General features: G+C 39.9%; 3 protein-coding genes across 12 annotated transcripts in view; all 3 read right to left on the bottom strand.

Annotated features, from left to right (window-relative positions):
* Positions 1-300: 300 nt before the first annotated feature.
* LOC147046485 (occludin-like) lies at positions 301-7,541 on the bottom strand. 3 transcript variants are annotated; one of them, XM_085929454.1, is made up of 9 exons: positions 7,405-7,541; positions 4,913-5,482; positions 4,643-4,846; positions 4,395-4,556; positions 2,336-2,490; positions 2,018-2,254; positions 1,687-1,858; positions 1,441-1,482; positions 301-1,129 (listed from the first exon to the last, which is right to left on the bottom strand). In XM_085929454.1, the coding sequence occupies exons 2-9, from the start codon at positions 5,450-5,452 to the stop codon at positions 1,028-1,030; spliced, it is 1,614 nt and encodes a 537-aa protein (XP_085785580.1). In that variant the 5' UTR covers positions 5,453-5,482; positions 7,405-7,541; the 3' UTR covers positions 301-1,027. The 3 variants fall into 3 exon arrangements, with proteins under 3 accessions (XP_085785580.1, XP_085785581.1, XP_085785582.1); XM_085929455.1 differs by having other exon boundaries at positions 2,018-2,158; XM_085929456.1 differs by lacking the exons at positions 301-1,129; positions 1,441-1,482 and having other exon boundaries at positions 1,812-1,929.
* Positions 7,542-8,884: 1,343 nt separating this feature from the next.
* Positions 8,885-19,108, bottom strand: LOC147046484 (MARVEL domain-containing protein 2-like). 5 transcript variants are annotated; one of them, XM_085929461.1, is made up of 8 exons: positions 18,965-19,108; positions 12,840-13,085; positions 12,236-12,289; positions 11,246-12,151; positions 9,762-9,943; positions 9,505-9,676; positions 9,364-9,414; positions 8,885-9,213 (listed from the first exon to the last, which is right to left on the bottom strand). In XM_085929461.1, exons 3-8 carry the CDS (start codon positions 12,263-12,265, stop codon positions 9,103-9,105), a joined length of 1,452 nt encoding a protein of 483 aa, XP_085785587.1. In that variant the 5' UTR covers positions 12,266-12,289; positions 12,840-13,085; positions 18,965-19,108; the 3' UTR covers positions 8,885-9,102. The 5 variants fall into 5 exon arrangements, with proteins under 5 accessions (XP_085785587.1, XP_085785584.1, XP_085785586.1 ...); XM_085929458.1 differs by having other exon boundaries at positions 11,246-12,289; XM_085929460.1 differs by lacking the exon at positions 12,840-13,085 and having other exon boundaries at positions 18,965-19,071.
* A 21-nt stretch (positions 19,109-19,129) lies between these two features.
* Positions 19,130-20,128, bottom strand: part of kcnn1a (potassium intermediate/small conductance calcium-activated channel, subfamily N, member 1a) — a 37,985-nt gene continuing 36,986 nt past the window's right edge. For all 4 annotated transcript variants that reach the window (XM_085929445.1, XM_085929446.1, XM_085929447.1 and 1 more), the window contains one exon: positions 19,130-19,876. In XM_085929445.1, the coding sequence (XP_085785571.1) occupies positions 19,571-19,876 (306 nt within the window). In that variant the 3' untranslated portion in view covers positions 19,130-19,570. The remainder of the gene's footprint in view (positions 19,877-20,128) is intronic.

Here is a 20,128-nt window from a genome sequence, read left to right as displayed (position 1 = left end):
TGTTCCTGAGTTCTTATATTTGAGTTGTATGTATATGACAAGGATATTAAAAGAGATGGCAAGTGTGTCTTTTGTTATGTATGTTTGTTGTTTTCCAAACTTGTTGAAAAAAAGTGTTGCAATTACAGCTGTATGACGAATGCCAAATAAACACTGCAACGTGCACCACAAATGTCTAATTCTATGCATGTGCTGCAAAAGAGGTCCTTCATTTATTTGCATTAAATATTGAAAATAAATATATTGAATGTTTTATTTCATTATTGCTAATATATCATTCATTAGATATAAAGTCTACACAATTCTGTTCAACTGCCAGTATTTTGGTGTGAAAATGAGAAGTAATGGAGAGAATAAAATATTTTCAACAGTTGCAAAATGAAATATTTTAAAATTGGTTTCAAAAGTGTGCACACCTTTTTACCAAGGACGTGGGTGTTCAAAATTAAACAACATTCGAATGTGAATCAGTACATACATACCAACAAGTGCATTTGATAAGCCCAAATCAAGTTTAGCTGTTCAAGTAGGCTTTTCCTAACATTTCTTTCTGCACTTTGCAGCGAAAATCTGAACATTTTGCCCAAACACTGACTGCTATTCTGAACTATTTATAATTGCCTTGACTAAAGCCCCATTACTAAAGTCACATCAGGATTATGGAAGGGTGTGCACACTTATGCAACCACATTGTTCCAGTTGCTTATTTATACTTGCCCTTTTGAAAAGTATAAGGTCATAATAGTGGAGAAAACGAAATGTTTTATCTAGCTCTCACCTTTGTAGCTCACTGGAATTTGCCCAGGGGTGTGTAGACTTTTTATATTCACTGTAAGCGATTGTCTTTCACAAAGGACTATGTTTTATTTTAGATTTTCAAAGCAAAGTTCACTAGCTGTGCCAGTAACATTAGTGCAACATGGTTGTAAACAAAGTGACCAACATGTTTTATGCATTTTGTCAATATAAACGTGCGCAGTCAAAAGCTGATCGTGTCCTTCTTCAACGTTGAACTGATAGACATGCACTAACAAAGGCCTTGGTCAAAGTTTTTTACCAGGAGTTTGATGTGGAACAGTTTCTGTCGAAGTTCTTTGCTCTCCTTTTTCTTTGCTTGATAATCTGGTGCCTAAAAGAGAGACATGTATAAACATTATTATTTACAAATGTTTGCAAACCAGCTGCTGAAAAAATATTCCGTTTTAACCTGTAACAATTTAGTAAATAGTAGAAAAAAATGTATAGGTTGAAAGTATGGTATTTTACATTTCACAAATATGTAGAAAAAATATTCTCATGATTATTTAAGCAATAGAAAAAAAAGTGTTTATGTATTAATCTATCATTATTGAGCTAATTGCTATTAGCTTTAGCATCTGTTATGCTTCAAGATGTTGATTGAATATAACTACATATTACATGCACATCTGTTTCACTTACCTTTTTTAGCTCTTTTAGTCTGTTATATTCATCGAGCACGCCCTTAGAATGGAACCAGTATAATGTTATTAATACACTTAACGAGTACGAATTTTTTAATCATGACATACCACCAAACAAATCTGTCACAAAAGTATTTCCACTCAAATCTTGATGATCTGACAAACCATCTTAGGCTAAACTCTTGGGCTAATACACAGCTCAATTGGAATCTGAGTGAAAATATCCAAACGTGTTCCTAGCTACCTGATACTTGATGGAGTCCTTGTCCAGAGAGTCCAGTTCTCGACTGAGCTCGTGAATCTGGTCACAGATGTGATCCATTTCTTTACACAGGCTCTTATAACGACCCAGCGACGAGTCAAAATCTCGCCTGTATTGTTGGCGCTGCTGGTCCGAGAGGATTTCGGGGTACAGTCTGCACATAGTGTACATTGTAAATGAAATACTTATTTTCCTCATAATTGGGATGTTTAATTTGGTTTATTCCTGCAAATACATAACAGTTTTGTCCTCATTACAAACATTTATAAAAGCTAAATGAATATTTGTCTTTGTCCGCTGAGGGTGAAGTCACCTGAAGAGGTATTGTTCTTGGTCTTGCTCCAGCTCATTAGCAGTGTCTCCTCCAGTGGTGTAAGCCATTTCATTTTGGAAGTCAGCCATCTCACTTGCAGCATGATCCTCGTGGTTCCTCTGGTTCCTTGAGGCGAGTTTCCTGCCAACATTACCAGAGGAGCTGTTGCACACTACCAACCTACTGTTCTGGTATGGATGCTCAGCCTCTTGATGTTTGTTGCTATTCTCACAGAAACTAGGAAAATACACAATCAAGCAAAACAGAGTATGCTGTTGCTGACACTTTTCGTTTGCATGACAACAAAACAAACACTACCTTTTGCTGTTCAAATTTCCATCACCATAAATGAGGCCTGTATCGTGGCAGTGCAACGTTGCGCCGTTTCCCCCACGAAAGTCAGAAGCTGCTTTCTCTGACGTAACAATTGTTGGTGCCTGCTGGGTGCTCCTTCCTTCTCCAACAAGGTTTACCTAACGCAGTAAAGAGGAAAAATTAGGTATTCCGATTTAAATAGAAATACAAATACTTGTTCCTACTACTAAATGTAGCCAGTTGCACAGAAATAAATTGTGTCACAATTGTTGGAAGAACAAATGTATATAGAATATGTAACCGGATTTTGCTGCACAAGACATACTGTATGCTTATTAAAGTTTAAATCGAAAGTGAAATAAGTAAATTTTACAATACATCTTAAGTTGCTTTCATTTGTACGTAAGGTATACAAAACACTGCGCTACTGGTAATCTGCTGTTATATGATCTAATGCATCTTTAATGACTTCTCGTCTTTGACCTATATATCTGGATAAAAAGCAATGAGGATGGCATGGGAAAAAAAACAGCTGGTGACATAGATCTAATGATCCTCTCATCTAGCAAATGTACATGATCTAATAGAGTGCTTTCTCTTCTTTGCATCCCCTCGGAGCCGATGCTCTAGTCCGCTTAGTCCTTAAAGACATAAAATGACTCATTTAAAGACATCTATAAAGTTAATTCAAGGCTTTTGTTTTTCAGTGCATGTTACAATATATTTATGAAGAAAACATCAAAGGGCTCAGAAGTACTTAGTGCTGGAAGTAGTTCTTGTGAGTAACTAGGTTACTATTACCTGGCCAATTTCTATCACTATAGTGTAAATTAAGCAATGAGCTCCATTAAGATATTTTAAATGTGAAAAATCAAAACAAAATTTAGAGAAAGGACTATAGAGTGAACCCCAGCATATTTAACGTTCATGATTTATTTACGTGCTTATTTTAAAACCAATCAATCTGTTATTCTATTGAACAAATTCCTAGCTATATAAATTCGCTGTTTTTGCTTTGGCGCTATCTAGCGGCATTATGTTGTCAAGGATATCTAATTGTTTGAATTCAGAATGTTTATTTTTTATTTTAAACACCGTATTTCCAATCCAATTAATTCCCTGCATACTAATCTGATTAGGTTATTTTCATCCCACGGTATTGCAATTAATGTGACATTAATTCTGTTTTTTCCCCGTTTTTTGTTTTTGTTTATTCTCCATTAATTCTAAGTAGCGTTGTCATGTCATGACATTTGATCATACATGATTCTTGTACAAGGAGCTAACTTTTGGGCTGCTGTGCAAAGCCAGCCAGACTGAATCATTTACTGCCACCACTCTGTGGGGATTCATACAGCAGCACAGTGGCAACCCAATCCTTTTATACATTATACATGGCCATACATTAAATATGCTTTCCCTGCACTGCAGTACACTAGTGGCACAGCATTCAAATGAAGCCACCTCCCAATCACTGAGCGAATGTAGGCCAGGCCTTCTCTGGGCCTGGCCAAATGAATTTTGTTGCATCTCTCCTCGATATATATTCCTGCTAGACTACTGTAGGCCCCTCCAAGGACTTCCTGGTCTGATAATGGATCAATAAGAAGAACTTTAGAAAGAACATTTTGAGTTGCCTTCCCCTTAAAGCCAAGACAGCTAGTATTGCAATTTAATGTAAAAAAATACATTGTTGAGTTCTCATTTAGATTAAATCAATTATTTTGCAGTCAGTGAAAACAATTCATGATTATATAGTGAGAGATTTAAGATGACTTAGCTGAGGTTGCAGTACTTCTTTATTGCCATGAGAGATTCTACTATGTGTGCTTTTTTTACAGCTATCACTAGTTAATGATCCATCAGAGTGAAACCTGGGTGTGCCTCGAATAAAGACAACTATTGTTCAGTCAATAGCAGTTTGTACGACTATGTAGAACTTGGTCGTGAATGGTCAGTTTCTGCAAAAATCCGTTGTGATTTTTCATTTGATGAGCCACATGGCATCAAAATGAATCGTACATTTTCCCCCCAATTTTTTTTTGTAAATAATAATTCTTACCCAATCTTGTACATTCTGCCCCTCAGTCTGCCTGACCAGTGGCTTGTCCCAGTAGATGTTAGCTTTGCCATGGCGCCAAATTTTACTGCGGGTCTTCCAGGAGTAGAAAGCAGCCAATGACAGGCCCAACACCACCATCAGACCCAATGCTAATGCTACAGCCTGAGAAAAAAGATCATCAAATTAAATCCACAATTTACCGGTTACCATGACGATTTCATTCCTATTTTTGCACAACAGATACTGACCTCCTCCGGGTCCATGAAGCAGTAGTGGTACAGGTACTGGTTGTACATGGGAAAGCCGCCAGGAAAACCAGCTCCTATGCTTCCACTAATGCTGGGCCTGTCTGGAATGTTCTGGCACATCATCAGGATTGGATTGTACAGCATGCTCTGTGAGCTCTGAGACATCGGGTTGACCCCAATCACAAAAATGATATCAATGATGCCCTGCGATTGGAAGAAACTCAGTCAGAGTCAATGCTAAGGCCTCAGACGACCAAAACTGTGCCGCACCTGAAGAACAGCTAAGATGGTGTCGCAAATGAACACAGTGAGATAGAAGCTGGATCCTCTCATGGCCCTGGAACGGGAGAACCCCCCCACCAGAAACCCCAATGAAACCAGGAAGTTGATGGCAGCCATGGAGATCATTGCGGCTTTTGCAGACTGCGGGGTCATGTAGGAGCTACTGTAACCATAGCTACCGCCGTAGTACCCCTGCCCCACCCCTGGAACACTCCCAGCACCACCAAGAGTGTACCCAAACCCATTCATGTCCCACACCAACGTTGACGCCACGCAGGCGAAAATGAGGAAAGACATGAGCACCGTGGCTCCGTGGAAAGTTTTGACAAAACCAGGGGGTGAAAACCATCGGTGGAAGTCTTGAGGGGTCTCCTCCATGTAGGGCTCGTCCGCAGGGGATTTGAAGGTGTAGCCGACATATTGGCTCTGAGGGGAGAGCACGCTTCTTGTGGGATGGAAACTGAAGGAGGTGGTGCTGTAGGGCGGGCTGTGCGGAGCCGGGTTGTCATAGCGCCGAGGTTCGTACATGGTTTAGTACCACAATTACTCAAATTTCATCTGGAGGAAGGAGAGAGAAATGATTCAGTGCTGAGGTTGAGGTATCTTTGCTGATTTTGCATTGCAGGTTCCATTCATTCAACGGTGGACACACTGTTCACACCAGTTTGTGTCCCTAAATGTATTTCTGACGTTGATGAGAAAAATGTCTTGACTTTATTTCTTGCACATCAGGTATTTGAGATATTTACATTTGTGTTATTTGAAAATACCAATTCTTAATGTTCTATTTCTCTACTTCACTGCTTTTCGGTGAGCAGAACCCGGTCTCAGGTATCTCTGGCTCTCAGAATTCAAGTCTGGCATGGAACTTGAACCAGCAAGCTTTTAATAATTCAGACTGAATGGGGATGAGTTTATTGTAAGGAGAACCAACATTATGTTCCTTTCTCTACTCTGTGCTGACTTTCAATGTATTTTACTTACTACAGAAAACCTCAGAACTTCTCTGTTGTTTTTTTATTCATGAAATGTGTCCACATCAATTCAGTAAAAAAATAACGCTCGCTTTATGCTCTTTCTGTAGCACCCAAAGATGTCACAAGGTGGCGCCAAACCCCTCCCGAATAGGAAAGTAGCTATCGGTGTCAAGGAAGTGTGTCAAAGTATACATTTTGTACGGTGGGAAGAGCGATCCTATTCACAGCAAGACTTGGTCTCCCACCAATAATGTACCGTAATTTCCGGACTATAAGTCACTCCGGAGTATAAGTCGCACCAGCCATAAAATGCACAATAAAGTAAAAAAAACATATACAAGTCGCACCGGAGTATAAGTCGCACTTTTGGGGCAAATTTAATCGTCAAAATCCAACACCAAGAACAGACATGAACGAGCAACAACAGGCTAAACGTATGGTATGCTAACGCGACATAAACTCAAACGAAGAGCTGAGAACGGGCCTGACGTAACATTCAGAGTTATTTTAATAACTATTACATAAATAACACATTTATAAAACCATCTATGTCACTCCAATTCATTAAATCCATCGATCGTCCTTTATGTAAATGCCGCGTACGCGCGCTGTCGGACTCATTGTGATTTGCATTTCTAATTATTTCACAGACCCATATAATGATATAGAAAGTATATTTCAAATAACTATCATATTAAAACAATATTATCAAACCATCTGTGTCACTCCAAATCATTAAATCCATCGATCAAATTCCTCGTCCTTTGTCAACAACGCCGCGCGTGGGCCCTGACGTCAGCCTCGTCGTTATTCCACAGATCTAGTATATAACTATATTGTAGCGTTAACAAAGTACAACCAAAGACGTGGGTTTGGTAAACGGCTCTTTATTTAACTAAACAAGAGTTCAACGAGGCGACAACTACTGAACCTCCAGCCTCGGAGGTGGAAGAGAGCTCCATAGAATAGGACCGGGCGTGCATAAAAGCCATGTCCGAGCCCCATCCACCGTCCCCGGACAGCCACCCGGCCGAGCGCCGGCCGCAGACGTCCATCTACAGAGGTGAAAGAAAGCTCCCTAGAGTATGACCGGGCAAATTACAGCAATCCCTTGCTACATCGCGGTTCGTTTATCGCGGTTTCCCTTTTTTTAATTTTGAAAATTTTTGAAAAAATTCACATATAAGTCGCTCCTCAGTATAAGTCGCCCCCCCACCCAAACTAAGAAAAAAAACGCGACTTATAGTCCGAAAATTAAGGTACTTCTTTTATTTTAGATGCCATTAAGGTTACATTTGAAATGGGCATTATTTGTTTGCCTGATTCAATATGATCAGGATTGTTTTCCAGCTTCTGCAGAATTTGCTGATTTTCTGACCATTTGAATCAGGTATGTTGCAACGGGGAGACATTAAAAACATGCAGCACGCCGGCCCTGGAGCACCGGAGTTTTCTACCCATGCTCTAAACTATGTTAACATTAAACAAAGCAAAACAACTTACTTGAACTTTCAACTTTGGACCCTCCAGTTTATCTTGACACTTTTAGTCTCATTCCCCACCACACACAGTGACCTCCTTTAAGTTCTTCTCTCATGATTCAGCCGCAGGAAACACACCTATGAAAAGAAGAGTGCGCTTTCTTCTTACTGCAGCCAGTGGGGAGCCGCCGGCACTCTGCTCTTGTCTCAGCAAAAGTGAGCCCGCTGCCCAACCCACGTTGGACAACACGTGTTAAGTTTGTCTGGGAAGTGGCCGGACTTTAAAGGGAAGGACAATAAATTATATAATGATAATAACAACAAAAACAACAATAATAATAATAATGAATGAGAAAAAATAACAAATAATTACATTTTAACAAGGCAAAAATATGTAAATTCACTCAATAAAAATTACGGGACTGTTGATCACATAACTGCTTACTATCTGATCACATTGTGGAGGTGTACCTAATGCTGTGATAAGCGGTGATGTCAATGTTCCCTATTATTAGTCATATTTATACATTTGTGGGCCAAACAGAATAACATATTTGTCAATAAATTAGCGACCAAAAATGAAATGCAAACAGTCTTGACATTGTACAATAGGAACTATTTTTTTTCTGATGATTGTAGCTAATAATAAAAAATAATATACATACTGTGTCGTCATTCCATGGTTTAAGCCTTCTGTCATGGTCAGTGTTTTTGATTTTTGGTTTTGATTAGGTTTGGGTGGCTGTGTGGCCCACTGGGCAGCACGTCCGCCTCACAGGAGGGTGCGGATTCGACTCCACCTCCGGCCCTCCCTGTGTGAAGTTTGCATTTTCTCCCCGGGCCCGCGTGGGTTTTCTCCGGGCACTCTGGTTTCCTCCCACATCCCAAATTGTCCCTAGGTGTGAGTGCGAGTGCAAATGATTGTCTCTGTGTGCCCTGCGATTGGCTGGCAACCGGTTCAGGGTGTCCCCTGCCTACTGCCCGATGACGGCTGGGATAGGCTCCAGCACATACGACCCCTGTGGGGACTAAGCAGTTGAGAAAATGGATGGATGAATTAGGTTTGTAGTTGTGATGTTTTCCTTGGCCCTGTCCAAATATGCCCCCTGCCCCCTCCCTCCCTCTGTGAAGTGCACACCTTGGAGAAGAGCCTTGTCCAAGTGTTTTAAATTGTTTCATCAGTTTGTCTCTAACTATTTCCCTGCCTTCTTTGGGTTGTTGTCACAGTCAGTCATGCTGTCAAGTCATTGTTAGCTATAATGTTGAGTCTCTAGTCCCTAGTGTTTTCTTGTAACCTGAGTTTTGATTACTGGTACTCTTTGATTTTTTGTTTGAGAAGTTCATTCATGACTTCAAATTGTCCATTAATGTGAGTGTGTATTTGTACATATGCGCCGTGATTGGCTCGCATAGTCGTATGGGAAATGAATGGCTGGATGTTAGTCAATGGAATTGAACAGAAGTGAGGCAGTTGATATTCAAAGGTCATAAAATAACAACAGAATGCAACTTTATTTATATTGCGAATATAACAACAGCTGTAACAAAGCGCTTTACATATAACATAATAGTACAACCACAAAGACGGCGAAAACTGTAAATTAATCTCCAGTAGTAGGAAGTAGGAATACCAATAGCGGCCGTGCAAATAAAAAAAATGTCGAAAAATAAAGCAACATCTTGTACATTCCTCAGAAAATTATATCTGTATGTGCTGTTATCATTCAAAACCAGTCGTATCTTGGTCAAAAGCACGGATTCTGTTTTTTATGTGCGTCAATTTGGCTTTCAAGTAGTCACAACGTTGCTTTTTCTCCAAAAAGGCAGGATCCTGTAACAGAAAATACAAATCTAAAATCAGCTATGATCCAATTCTTTGTCTTTCCTAGACAAAATTTTACACAATAGTGTAAAAATATTTCTGACTGATATTTGCAAATGAGCTGCTTTGTCAACGAGAGGCGACATTATCATCACTTACGCTCTTTTTCAGATCATACTGCTTTATAATATTTTGAATCCTGTCTCGATCCTGGAAAAAAATATCATGTCATGTCTTTGTTGTGAAAGGAGTATGAGTGTGAAATATTACCGACATGGGTAATATCTTAACATCCCCTACCTCTCTGCTTTTTCCATCCGTGATGAGTCGTGCCATGACAGCATCCAGCTCACTGAACTTACTCAGGGTGGCACTTATGTCATTGTAAAGCTCTTTGTACTCCTGATACTGGTCATTGAACACAGCTTTGTATTTTTCCCTTTCTTCCACACAGCTGATCTCCGGGTACTTCCTACGAGGGACAGATATGACAATTAAGTTGTCACATGGACTCAGGAATGTCCATTCTGGTGGATGTTTCCAAATTGTTGGCTTACATGACATAATCTGCAATGATGTGCACTTTGGGAATGCAAGTGGGACTCTTCTGGATAACAGAGGTGAGCACATGCGACCTTTTTTGACCTTTGCTTCCTCTTGCATCTGCTTCGGGCTTGAAAGATATGTGTTTTGGCTTTGGTGGGGCCAGGAAGTTGGACTGAGCGCTCTCCCCCGGCTTCTGAAGATACAAAAGGATTATGTTTTGTCCATATCTGAACAAAGACTACTCAGCAAAATGAATTAGGCTTTTGGGTGAAATTTCAAGACATTACATTTAATTAAATCAATCCTACTAAATGATTTGGAGGGGAGACTCACTCAAATTGCCGTACATCGTTTCCACATGTGACAGCAGAATTGACTGCAGCTTGTCTATTTCTGTCACATTGAATGCACTGAAGCAAGCGCACTGTCAGGTAAATTATGTTCAAGTGTTTGCCAGCAAAAAAAGCTGATACACCAATACGGAATAAAAGCAAACTCACTGCAGATTGTCTTGACTGACATTAAATTACATCAGTTTTGCTCTCCCTCCTTTTGTTCTGCAGCTGAGTTTGGCTTGTGTACTTTACTTTCATTAGTGGGATTGCTATTGTCACTTATTATAAATCTGCAGCTTGATATAAAAAATCTAATTAAAACAACTTGGCAGACCATTTGGTGATGTGATGTTCAAGTGGTATTTTAACTTGTGGATTGCTGAGTGTGAAACGAAGGCATAAAAATAAGAGATAATGCAAATCAAGTGATAGACTCGAGAAAGCGTTTCTCCTGTTTAGCTTATGTGCCCAATCATATCCAACTCGTCATATGTATGTGTAATCTACTTCATGTTGTAAATAACTTAGACTGCTAAAAGCTAACTTATGCTAGCTCAACATGTTCTACCGTGGAGTCATGTTGCCAAGGTTATTTTAGTTAAGGAAAACAAATGAAATACCTAAAATTAAAAACACAACATTTTTATGCTCTAAAAAAAACTAACTGAAACTACCGTAATTTTCGGACTATAAGTCAGGGTTTTTCTCATAGTTTGGGTGGGGGGGCGACTTATATGTGATTTTTTTCACAAATTTTCAAAATTCAAAAATCTGCGATGTAGTGAAACCGCGATAAACGAACCACGATGTAGCAAGGGATTACTGTCATTTGAACTGCAAGTGACGTCACCCGTGCCGCGCGGCGGTTGTTTACATAAAGGGCAAAGGATTCGATCACGGGATGACGAAGGGCCCTATGTACTACCGGCATCATTAGCGGCTTTGTTTGTAAGTGACACGGAGGACAAAGAGTTTGAAGGATTTAATGATTTGGAGTGACACAGAAGGTTTGAAAAACTATTATGGATTTTGCGCACGCCCGGTCCCTCTCGACGGGAGCTTTGAATATTGCCAAAGTCAGCCCCTACTGTAATGGCTTGTTTGTCAATGCGTCCTAACAAAACATAAGACAAAAAAAAATTGCTTCAAGTGTTCCTTACCATCGCTTTGTCCTCAAACTCCACCCTCTCCCTCCGTTTGGCCTCGTGTCGCCACATCTTTAGCGAGACCACAAAACTTCCCAGATACATGGTCATGTTGATAAAGATGAAAGCGGTTCCCGCCATCTGGCCACCCTCGACTCGGCACATACCGGCCAAGATGGGGTTGATACCGATGGTCATGTAGCACAGTCCCCCGCGGTTTAAGTCGTTGACGTATACTATGGCCGCCGCCATGTACAGTAGAAACAGTGTGATGTTGATGAAGGCCTCGGTCAGAGGCCACCAGGGTGCATCAAGGAGGATGGTGCGATAATACATAGTCATCCCCAACACCAGAAGGATAATCGTCAAGACCCAACACACTCCAGCCACCGACACAACAAAGGGAGTCATTGGTCCGCTGTAGCTGTATCCCGACAGGCCCAGTCCGTTGTTGTAGACGCCATTATACAGCCCATATGTGTTAGACCATTCGCTGTCTTTATGGATGTAGCCGATGATGCAAGCGACGACCATAGCCCCGAATAGAAGCTCAATGCCAGCCAAAAGTCTTAGCAGGCCTGGCCATGACTTCAAGTAAGAGTACTTCTGGTTGTAAACCTCCAACTTCTCAGCATAGTACTCGGCTGGATGGATGCTCGTGAGTAGAGAATCATCATTTGGGCTTTGATTGGCTTCTTTTAAAAAAGGCCTTTCCGGGGTTTCGTCCCATTTCGTGCGTCCCAGGAAGGGACTTACGGGAGGGCTCACCCTGGTTCCATCAGGGACTATCTTGATCTGACCACTGCTGGCTTCAGAGTCGTCCACGCTGTCTTTACCCCACTTCCATTTCATGCTGCTCCATGAAGTGGGGATGAAGGATTTCAGCTTAGTCAAACTCCCTTTTGTATCATTATTGTCCTTCTGTACAGAAGGGGGCGAACGTAATGTGCTGCTTGTAGAGTCATCATCACGTGAGCTGCTTTCTGGTATGGGTGTGTGACTCACCCACATGGGCACTCCAGTTGGCTTCTGCATTGTGTAGGCTGATTTTGATATTCACTGAAAAAATAATAATTATTCAGTGAAAAAGAAACCAGATTGTATTACTGTCTAATGTTTTTATATACAGAACAATCCTTGAGTAATTGAGGCTGCCACAAAAAAAATGGCTGCAGAAGTCCCCTGGGCCTTAGTTTTGACACCCCTGCTTTAAACCCTAGCTTTATCACTTTTTTTTTTTATAGAAATAAATATAAAAATATATACGTTGCTCACCCACATATTTCACATACCACTAGAGGGCACTGTAATGTACCAGTACCACACTTGATTCACTGCAATAGCGGAAAAATAATGTGCATAGGCCATAGCCATTCTACTGGTGCACCAAATTGCTTTACTCGTAAGGTCATGGACCCACAGCAAGATATTAAATATGTATTCAATAATTAACTGACAAGGCTGAGTTCTAGCACAACTCTATGTTGAACTTTCACCCATCATAAAGCCGTACTAGTTCACAGTGAAACATAACGGCAACAAACTCCAACATTGCCAACAACAATGTCACTTTACCTGACAATGGAAACTAGCTGAGATCCAGACTTACCTTCAGGCCTTCTCCATGTCTTATTGCTCCACTCGTGGAGGTGTTTAGTTTCTGCCCTGGAACTGATATGGGCAGCAAAAGGGCTTCTCGGTCTGCCAGGCCCACTAGGCCCAGCCGTTCTCAATCTCTCTCAAGTGACTCACTGTCGGCTTTTGATATCCGCTCAACTCAAACACACGCACGTGCACACAGGGAGGGCGAGTAGGTGGGAGGTGAAGCTTAAATATTAAACCTTAACTGCTTGTACTGAGAGAGAGAGAGAGAGAGAGAGAGAGAGAGAGAGAGAGAGAGAGAGAGAGAGAGAGAGAGAGAGAGAGAGAGAGAGAGAGAGAGAGAGAGAGAGAGAGAGAGAGAGAGAGAGAGAGAGAGAGAGAGAGAGAGAGAGAGAGAGAGAGAGAGAGAGAGAGAGAGAGAGAGAGAGAGAGAGAGATTTTTTTTTTGAACAGTCAATTTTTTGCTTTGACGATCAAAATTCTGAGATCTGAACACAAGATGGTGGCAAACTAAACATAAAACAAATAGAATTGTATATTATGTATTTAAAACATCCACATAAATGTGCCTTACCAAAAACATGCCTGTAGATATTATTGAGTGTAGATATATTTAAAATAGTTTTAATTAATTGAAATGCAATTTTTAGTTAACGTACAACAACGTTTTTTGTGTGTCATGATCTGGCCCAATTGTCTGGTTTAAAAATCACTTGCCCACTGGCTGTGTAGCTGTGTATATGTCAATCTTTCTGAATGATTCATTTTTGTTTCAATTCTACAAATTGCCACTAGAGAGAAGCAGACTCCTGGTAGTCTTAATATGTTTACCCTGCTAAACGTTTTCTCTGCTCACTCATTTCTGCCAACTTTACATGTTTTTGTTTTCAGTTTTTATACCTGGCCTAACATTACATTGCCTAGAGACCAGATTCAATTCGGTTGGGAATCGCAACAGAGGAGAACGTTTTCAAAAGATTTTTTTTTTTTTAAATATTCATGATCTGTTCAAAAATAAGAACAAATCAAATTAAGAATTTAATCAAATTCAATTGAATTAAATAATTTCCCTCACAATCTCAAACCTGATTAAAAATAATTAGTCCCAAATGTAAGAGGAATTAAAACATTGCTAATTGCTATGTATTTATAACCATACATAAAAAAAGAATGTTGGAAAAAATAATTGCATAAATATCAAGGAGGGGGGGGGGGGGGCAGTTGCTATTGGATTATTTAAAAAATTCAAGAAATTATTCCATCTTGATAATGTGAACACTGTAAATGCAGTGTTGATTTTCATGTTGAGACAGCTCAGGGCAAGGACATCTGGAGTGACCCCCATCTCCCTTCTCCACCCACACACATGCTCTCAGCAGTACTGGTGACCAATAGGGTAGTCGAAGTACATAACACAACCCACATCCTCAAGTGAATAGCGTCCCACCAGTGGCCTGGGGCGTTCTCATCTGCTGCATTGCCACTCCACGGCACAAGTCGTCATAAGGAATGCACAAACAGCACATGGATGCAATACTCATACAGAGGGAGGCATTTGTATGTCTCATATAAACACAATGAATAGTTAAAATGTTACTAACTTTTAAAACATTCACATGGAGGTTGTTCATTTAATGTGTATACCTCCGAACTAAAAAAAAAAACACAATACGTAGATACTTGTGTGTGTGTATTAAGTTGTACCTTGACCTGAGGAATTTTGTAACTTAAGCCAATTGTACCTCAAATAATCTTTTTTCATTAAAATGAGTGGGAAATGTCATTATTCAGTTTCATCTTCCCCTCTTTAAACAACAAAAGAAATTTAGTTTTCTATTTAATAAGGACAGAATAACACTCAATAATGCTGTACTCTGTAAAACAATGAACAATTTGTGTTAGGCATCTCTTTCCTGTGTGCCCCCATAGGCCACCTGAGGGCAGTACAAGACAGGCAGCCAGATAGACTATCCTTTATATTTGTTTCAACTCCTCTAAGCTCACCAGTACGGCACTAATGTTAGATCTTCTTTGCAGCGGATAAAGATTATATGACTGAGTAATGTTATAGTATATTCTTGCTGCACTGTAAATACGTCAGGCATTACTTTACTCTTTTATTTGTACTGTTGCTTGACTGTTAAAACTATCAAAAATGTTAATATTCTTTATTAACGCTCATCACATTTGTGGATAGCAAAATGTGAACACTCACATCATCTACAGACACCGCCGATCCTGACGCATGGCCTGTGGCTTTAAGGCAAGAAAATCCTCCTTCCCCAGCAAAATGAAGCTACTATAGCAACAGCCACCTCATTTGTATCCTCTTACTCTGCTTTCGTTCTTGGCCGAAGAGAAATGAGACGCACAGAGGGAACGGCAGAGAGAGAAAAAAAACAACGGAAGCTGAAATAAAAGACACTCAAAAGAACATTTAGTGGAATGAAGAGGCCCTCCACACTCACTCTGCACCTCTAGCTTAGTGTGCATTAGAGGAAAAAAAATGTCCGGGAAGATCAATACTTGTATTTTCTCAGATTTCTCAATTGCACAGCAAAGCCCGTTAGCTGCTGGTGATAGGCAGGGCGTGAAGCATTATTCAGCTGCATGAAGTTTGTCCGTGCGCAGACACTAAGGGAGAAGAAAGGGGCTGACCGGGTATGGAGATAATAAATGATTTTCCCTGCCTGCCGCAAGCTGTCCCCATAGGACCTTTGGACAACCTGTGATGATCCTCACTATAGTCGGACATTAGCTTGATCACCTGAATGCGGTATGCAGTAAAACAGCACAGAACGAGATTTTTAAACTGCCTTAAAAAAATGTTACGGTACACTTCAATCAAGTCAAGAATATATGACTACGACGACTGTTTTATTGAATATCTAAATGTGGCTGCACTGGTCAAATATCAGTTGCTTAATTGTTATATGTTAGCACGAGCATTAAGATAGAAGACTGGAACAACTTTAAAATGTAAATTATTGACACTTAAGGTCACAATGTTAGTACAATAAAGCGGACAAATTGTTTGCTTCAAAATTATTTTGAGTTTTGCTGCCATTTTCTGACATCTATAGGTCATTGTATATTTTTTAATGCTCTAAACTATGATTTCAAGATACTTGAATATAATCTCAGAATATACGTCTTGCATTACCCATAATCATAGTGGCTCTTTGATTTGACATACTATGCCAAAAAAATAAAATAAATGGTGATCTACTTAAGTGGGGTTCAGATTTTATGTCATATTCTCATTTTATTTTATTTGTGTAATCCTTATACTCTTTCGACTCCCATAAGAAACTGAGCCTGATGGGAGAAAATGTAATTCAGATGAGATTTAAAAAGAAACACAGAAAAGGTAGACATGTATCGATGGGGAAAGTCTTTAATGTTGTGACCTTGGTGTCTCTCCTTACTAGGACAACACTTGACCTGCAAAATTAAAAATCAGCAAAGTGCATACAGAGAACATGTCCAACCCATTTTCCATCCATTGAACGTATCCCTGCGCTAGCATGTACGTTATGCATCACGAGGCAATGTGCACAGAACAACAGATGGGTTACATTTCATTTTAGGTGAGTGTTATTGTTCAATAGAGTGTTGATTTCCTCTCAGGGTGATAAAAGGCTGCTTATCTAATACCATCGGAATACCAATGCAAGCTCCTGACTTTTAATATAAAATGTTTTCAAGAGGCGAAAATTGACCAGGTATTTAATTCTGAAATAGTGTTTTGGCAGGGCTTTGTATGTCATCGTCATTCCTGTTCAAATGACATTTTTATAATGTGAAATATTGAAACCAACCAATAATTTCCGATAATGTTCCAATATTAATGATCTAACCTCAACAAGTCAATTGGAAAAAAACTGGATAAGCGATTTGGAAAATGGATGGATGGGTTGCACAAGTGAGCACACCCTCTTAACACTTATCCCAGTAGAGTTTTCAAATTTCAATTGACCTCTACAGGTTGTAGGTCACATTAATGATGAAAAAAGTTTTGAAATTATTTAAAACATTTGAGTAAGAGTGAATATAGATATTTTTGGTAACATCAGTAGATCAATAAATCGAAATATAATGGGAAACTTAAGTTCATCTCAATAGTTCAATTCAATAAGGGAAACTCATATGGGCTCCTGGAAAGTATTTAAAGGTTTCAATTCATTTGAGTGAATTATTCTAATTGATTGAGATCCACTTGGGAGTAAAATAAAAATGTTTCACTCAAATTGTTTTTTTTTTTACTCTTTTATATTAGTCATTGAAAATATTCACTCTGCCGCCACACAAATTATGAATCATGGCTCATCTCTTTGTTTTCCCTCTTTGGTATGATGACAGCATCAGACCATTTTACCCTGCGTAACCAAATATTACACACTCACAAAGCACGACCTGAGGGTTCCCCTCGAGTTGTAGTTATCTTTTTCGATTTTGAGATCTTTGCTGGAGGCCATTTTGGAAGCTGCTTTGTGTGACTCATATTGATAATGATGACAGATGACAAACACGAGGCTAAACCTCACGACGTAATAAGGAGATTGAAGCATGAGACATGAACAGGCATCAAGCCGCTCGCCATTAGTCTTCCTAAGTAATCGCATGACATTGATTCAAAGGGAAGCCATAATGACATTCGTTGATACGAGTGGGGCAGAGGAGTATCGCACTGTACAAGGAGCTCGAGGTGGGCATAGGGGGAGTCATGCTTCATCAATTCAAGCTTGAAGGGGTGGGGGGGAATATGTTCTTAAATGGAACACTCAATGGTGGGTCCGAACAATTAATCGAATTTATTTGTTTAAAAAAAATATATGGGAAAATAAAAATCTTTATATATATATATATATATATATATATATATATATATATACTGAGAGAGAGAGAGAGAGAGGAAGAAAGGAAGGATTTTAAAAACAGTGATGTGCAACAAAATAAAAAAACAATTATTGTTAGTTCATTATTTTCCTCATGTTGGTTTCATTTGTTCCAATGGGGATGATTCCAAGAGATTTTTCCATGGCTGCGTTTTGCTAAGCAACCAGCAAAACTCCCAGTACTTAGTTAAGAAATACTGCTCTTAAAATCTAATGATGCCCTTTTATAATGTAAACTAATGATTCTCTTAATTTACTCAAAGTGGATTTTAAAACTCTTAGCTTAAAACTTATTTTTGACATTGCTTCAGTGTACTCATTTGAATTTCCAACAAAACAGACATTGTTTTTTCTTTTTGCGTTGGAGTTGCTCAGGGACCAACTCAATATTTTGTAGCCACGACATTTTTTTCACTACTTTTATCCACGTCTTTTCAAAAACATTTTATAACGGTGGTTTTCTTTTGCCTTTTGTTTTTGAACAGGGAACGCTTTACAGAATTCACATTTAGTGCAACTCTCTAGGTGCTACGAAAAGTAATTTTCTGTAAAAAAAAATAAAAATAAAAGGTGACAATCAAATAGTGGACATACTTCAAAATTGCAAATCATTTCGAGTCAGCAAGCCATCCAGGGAACAGTATGTTCAACTGTCATTTTTTGCACAGAACCATGCGAAGGGACAGGCTGTTGTTTTTTTTCTGCTCCCTTTCTCACTTTCAACCGTTGACACCAGTAGCCATTACCTTTTGAGCGCCGTGGCTCTAATTAGCGACACTGAGGAAGGTGCACTAAATGTTATGTATGGGTGTGCGGCATTGAGCTAAAAGTGAATTCATTTTCATACAAACACACATAAAAGACACTTTCGCTCGCTCTCGGAATATTCTCCATTTTTTTTCCCCCCTAATGTTGTTAGTATGAATAGAAAAGAAAAACAATTCTCAAAGCAAGGTTGCTCAACAGAGGCCATGTGATGCATCATTTTAAGATCTTTTGATATTCGGAGAGGAATGTATCTGAAAAGGGAATGCAATGCTGTAGTCAGACTGTTAACATCGTAAAAAAGCTCTGAAATTAGTAATTAAATAACCCTCTACTATTTATACATTCAGGCACTGAAAAATCACATGTCAATATGTAACTAAAAAAGATAGTCGCTCTCATTTTTCCTTGGTAAGAACAAGGAAGCTGAAACCTTGAAGTTGGCAATTGTGTACATTTTTTTTCCTACCCAGTAGTAATGCCGTCGCGCTCGGCTGGCGTGGGACACGTTGCTCCTCTCCAAAGCGTTAGCAGCTAACCTACGGGAAAGAATCCATGACACCGGTCTTTTGAAAGAGAAATCCAAAGTTTTGTCTCACCCTCCTCACCGAATACCACCACGTTCATGCCCCGCCCCCTCCCTCTAGGTGGTTAAGGACTCTCCGGTGTGATAGCCAGCTCTCACCCCAGTGACCCTGACCTCAGTCAATTTTTAAGGGCTTTTACAAAAAAAGCTAACTTGAACAGCCATACAATGGCTAAAACATAAACCATATCTCTACTTTATCTCGGTTTATTAGTCTTTTTCTTTTGTTTCTCTTTTTTTGTTTTTCAGATGTCTTTTCTTTTCGGGATTTCTTCGTCGGTCCCGCTCATTTTTTTTTTTTTTTTTTAGTTGCTCTGATCCAGTCGTGCGCTGAAACACTCAGTCACAGCGGGAGAGAGATGGGTTTTTGGATTTAATCGGTGTTACGGGGACAGGGAGGTCAGGATATGGGCTCAACATCAGTCCGGCGACGGACTCTTTGAGAGGGAAGAAGAAAAAAGTGAGGAGATGGATACGGAAAGGTGCTTCTTATCCGCTATCGGAGGAGGTGTGTGGTGCGGTGGACGGCGAGCGCCGCCTGCGGGTGGTGGACGTCCATGAACGCTCTGAGCGTTCGGAGCGCTCGGAGGCTAGCGAGGCGGGTCGGAAGCGGTGAACAAAGCCGTCCAGGAACTCCTGCTGCTGCTGGGTTATGGCTTGGGAGATGAGACAGGGCAGCGCCTGCAGGCTGCCCGTCACAGAGTCCAGCTTGTCCTCCAATGTGCCGATTCGCTTGTCCAGCTCCTCGCTGCGCTCCTGGAGTTCTGACACCAGGTCGTACATCACATTCTGGGTCTACGAATGGAGAAACAATGTTGGATAGTTCAAGACTTTATAAGCCATCAAGCAGCAATTAAATTAGATATCCAAAAGTTCAAAATAAGTCTGATTCAGATTGAAGACTTTAATGCACCGAAGCCACTTTGTCAAAATCAAATCTCCTCGGCGACTAAGGGTCTTTAAATAATACTTTTCCATAAATTACGAGTGTAGATTGAAGATTTTTATTCTAAATGTGACACCGTGATAGAAGGAAATGTTAGCGGC

This window comes from Syngnathus leptorhynchus, chromosome 14, assembly GCF_054491065.1.
Source record: "Syngnathus leptorhynchus isolate UIUO chromosome 14, UIUO_Slep, whole genome shotgun sequence".
NCBI classification, from domain to species: domain Eukaryota; kingdom Metazoa; phylum Chordata; class Actinopteri; order Syngnathiformes; family Syngnathidae; genus Syngnathus; species Syngnathus leptorhynchus.
The sequence above is the reverse complement of the archived record's forward strand: the minus strand, read 5'-3'. Positions and strand labels throughout refer to the sequence as shown.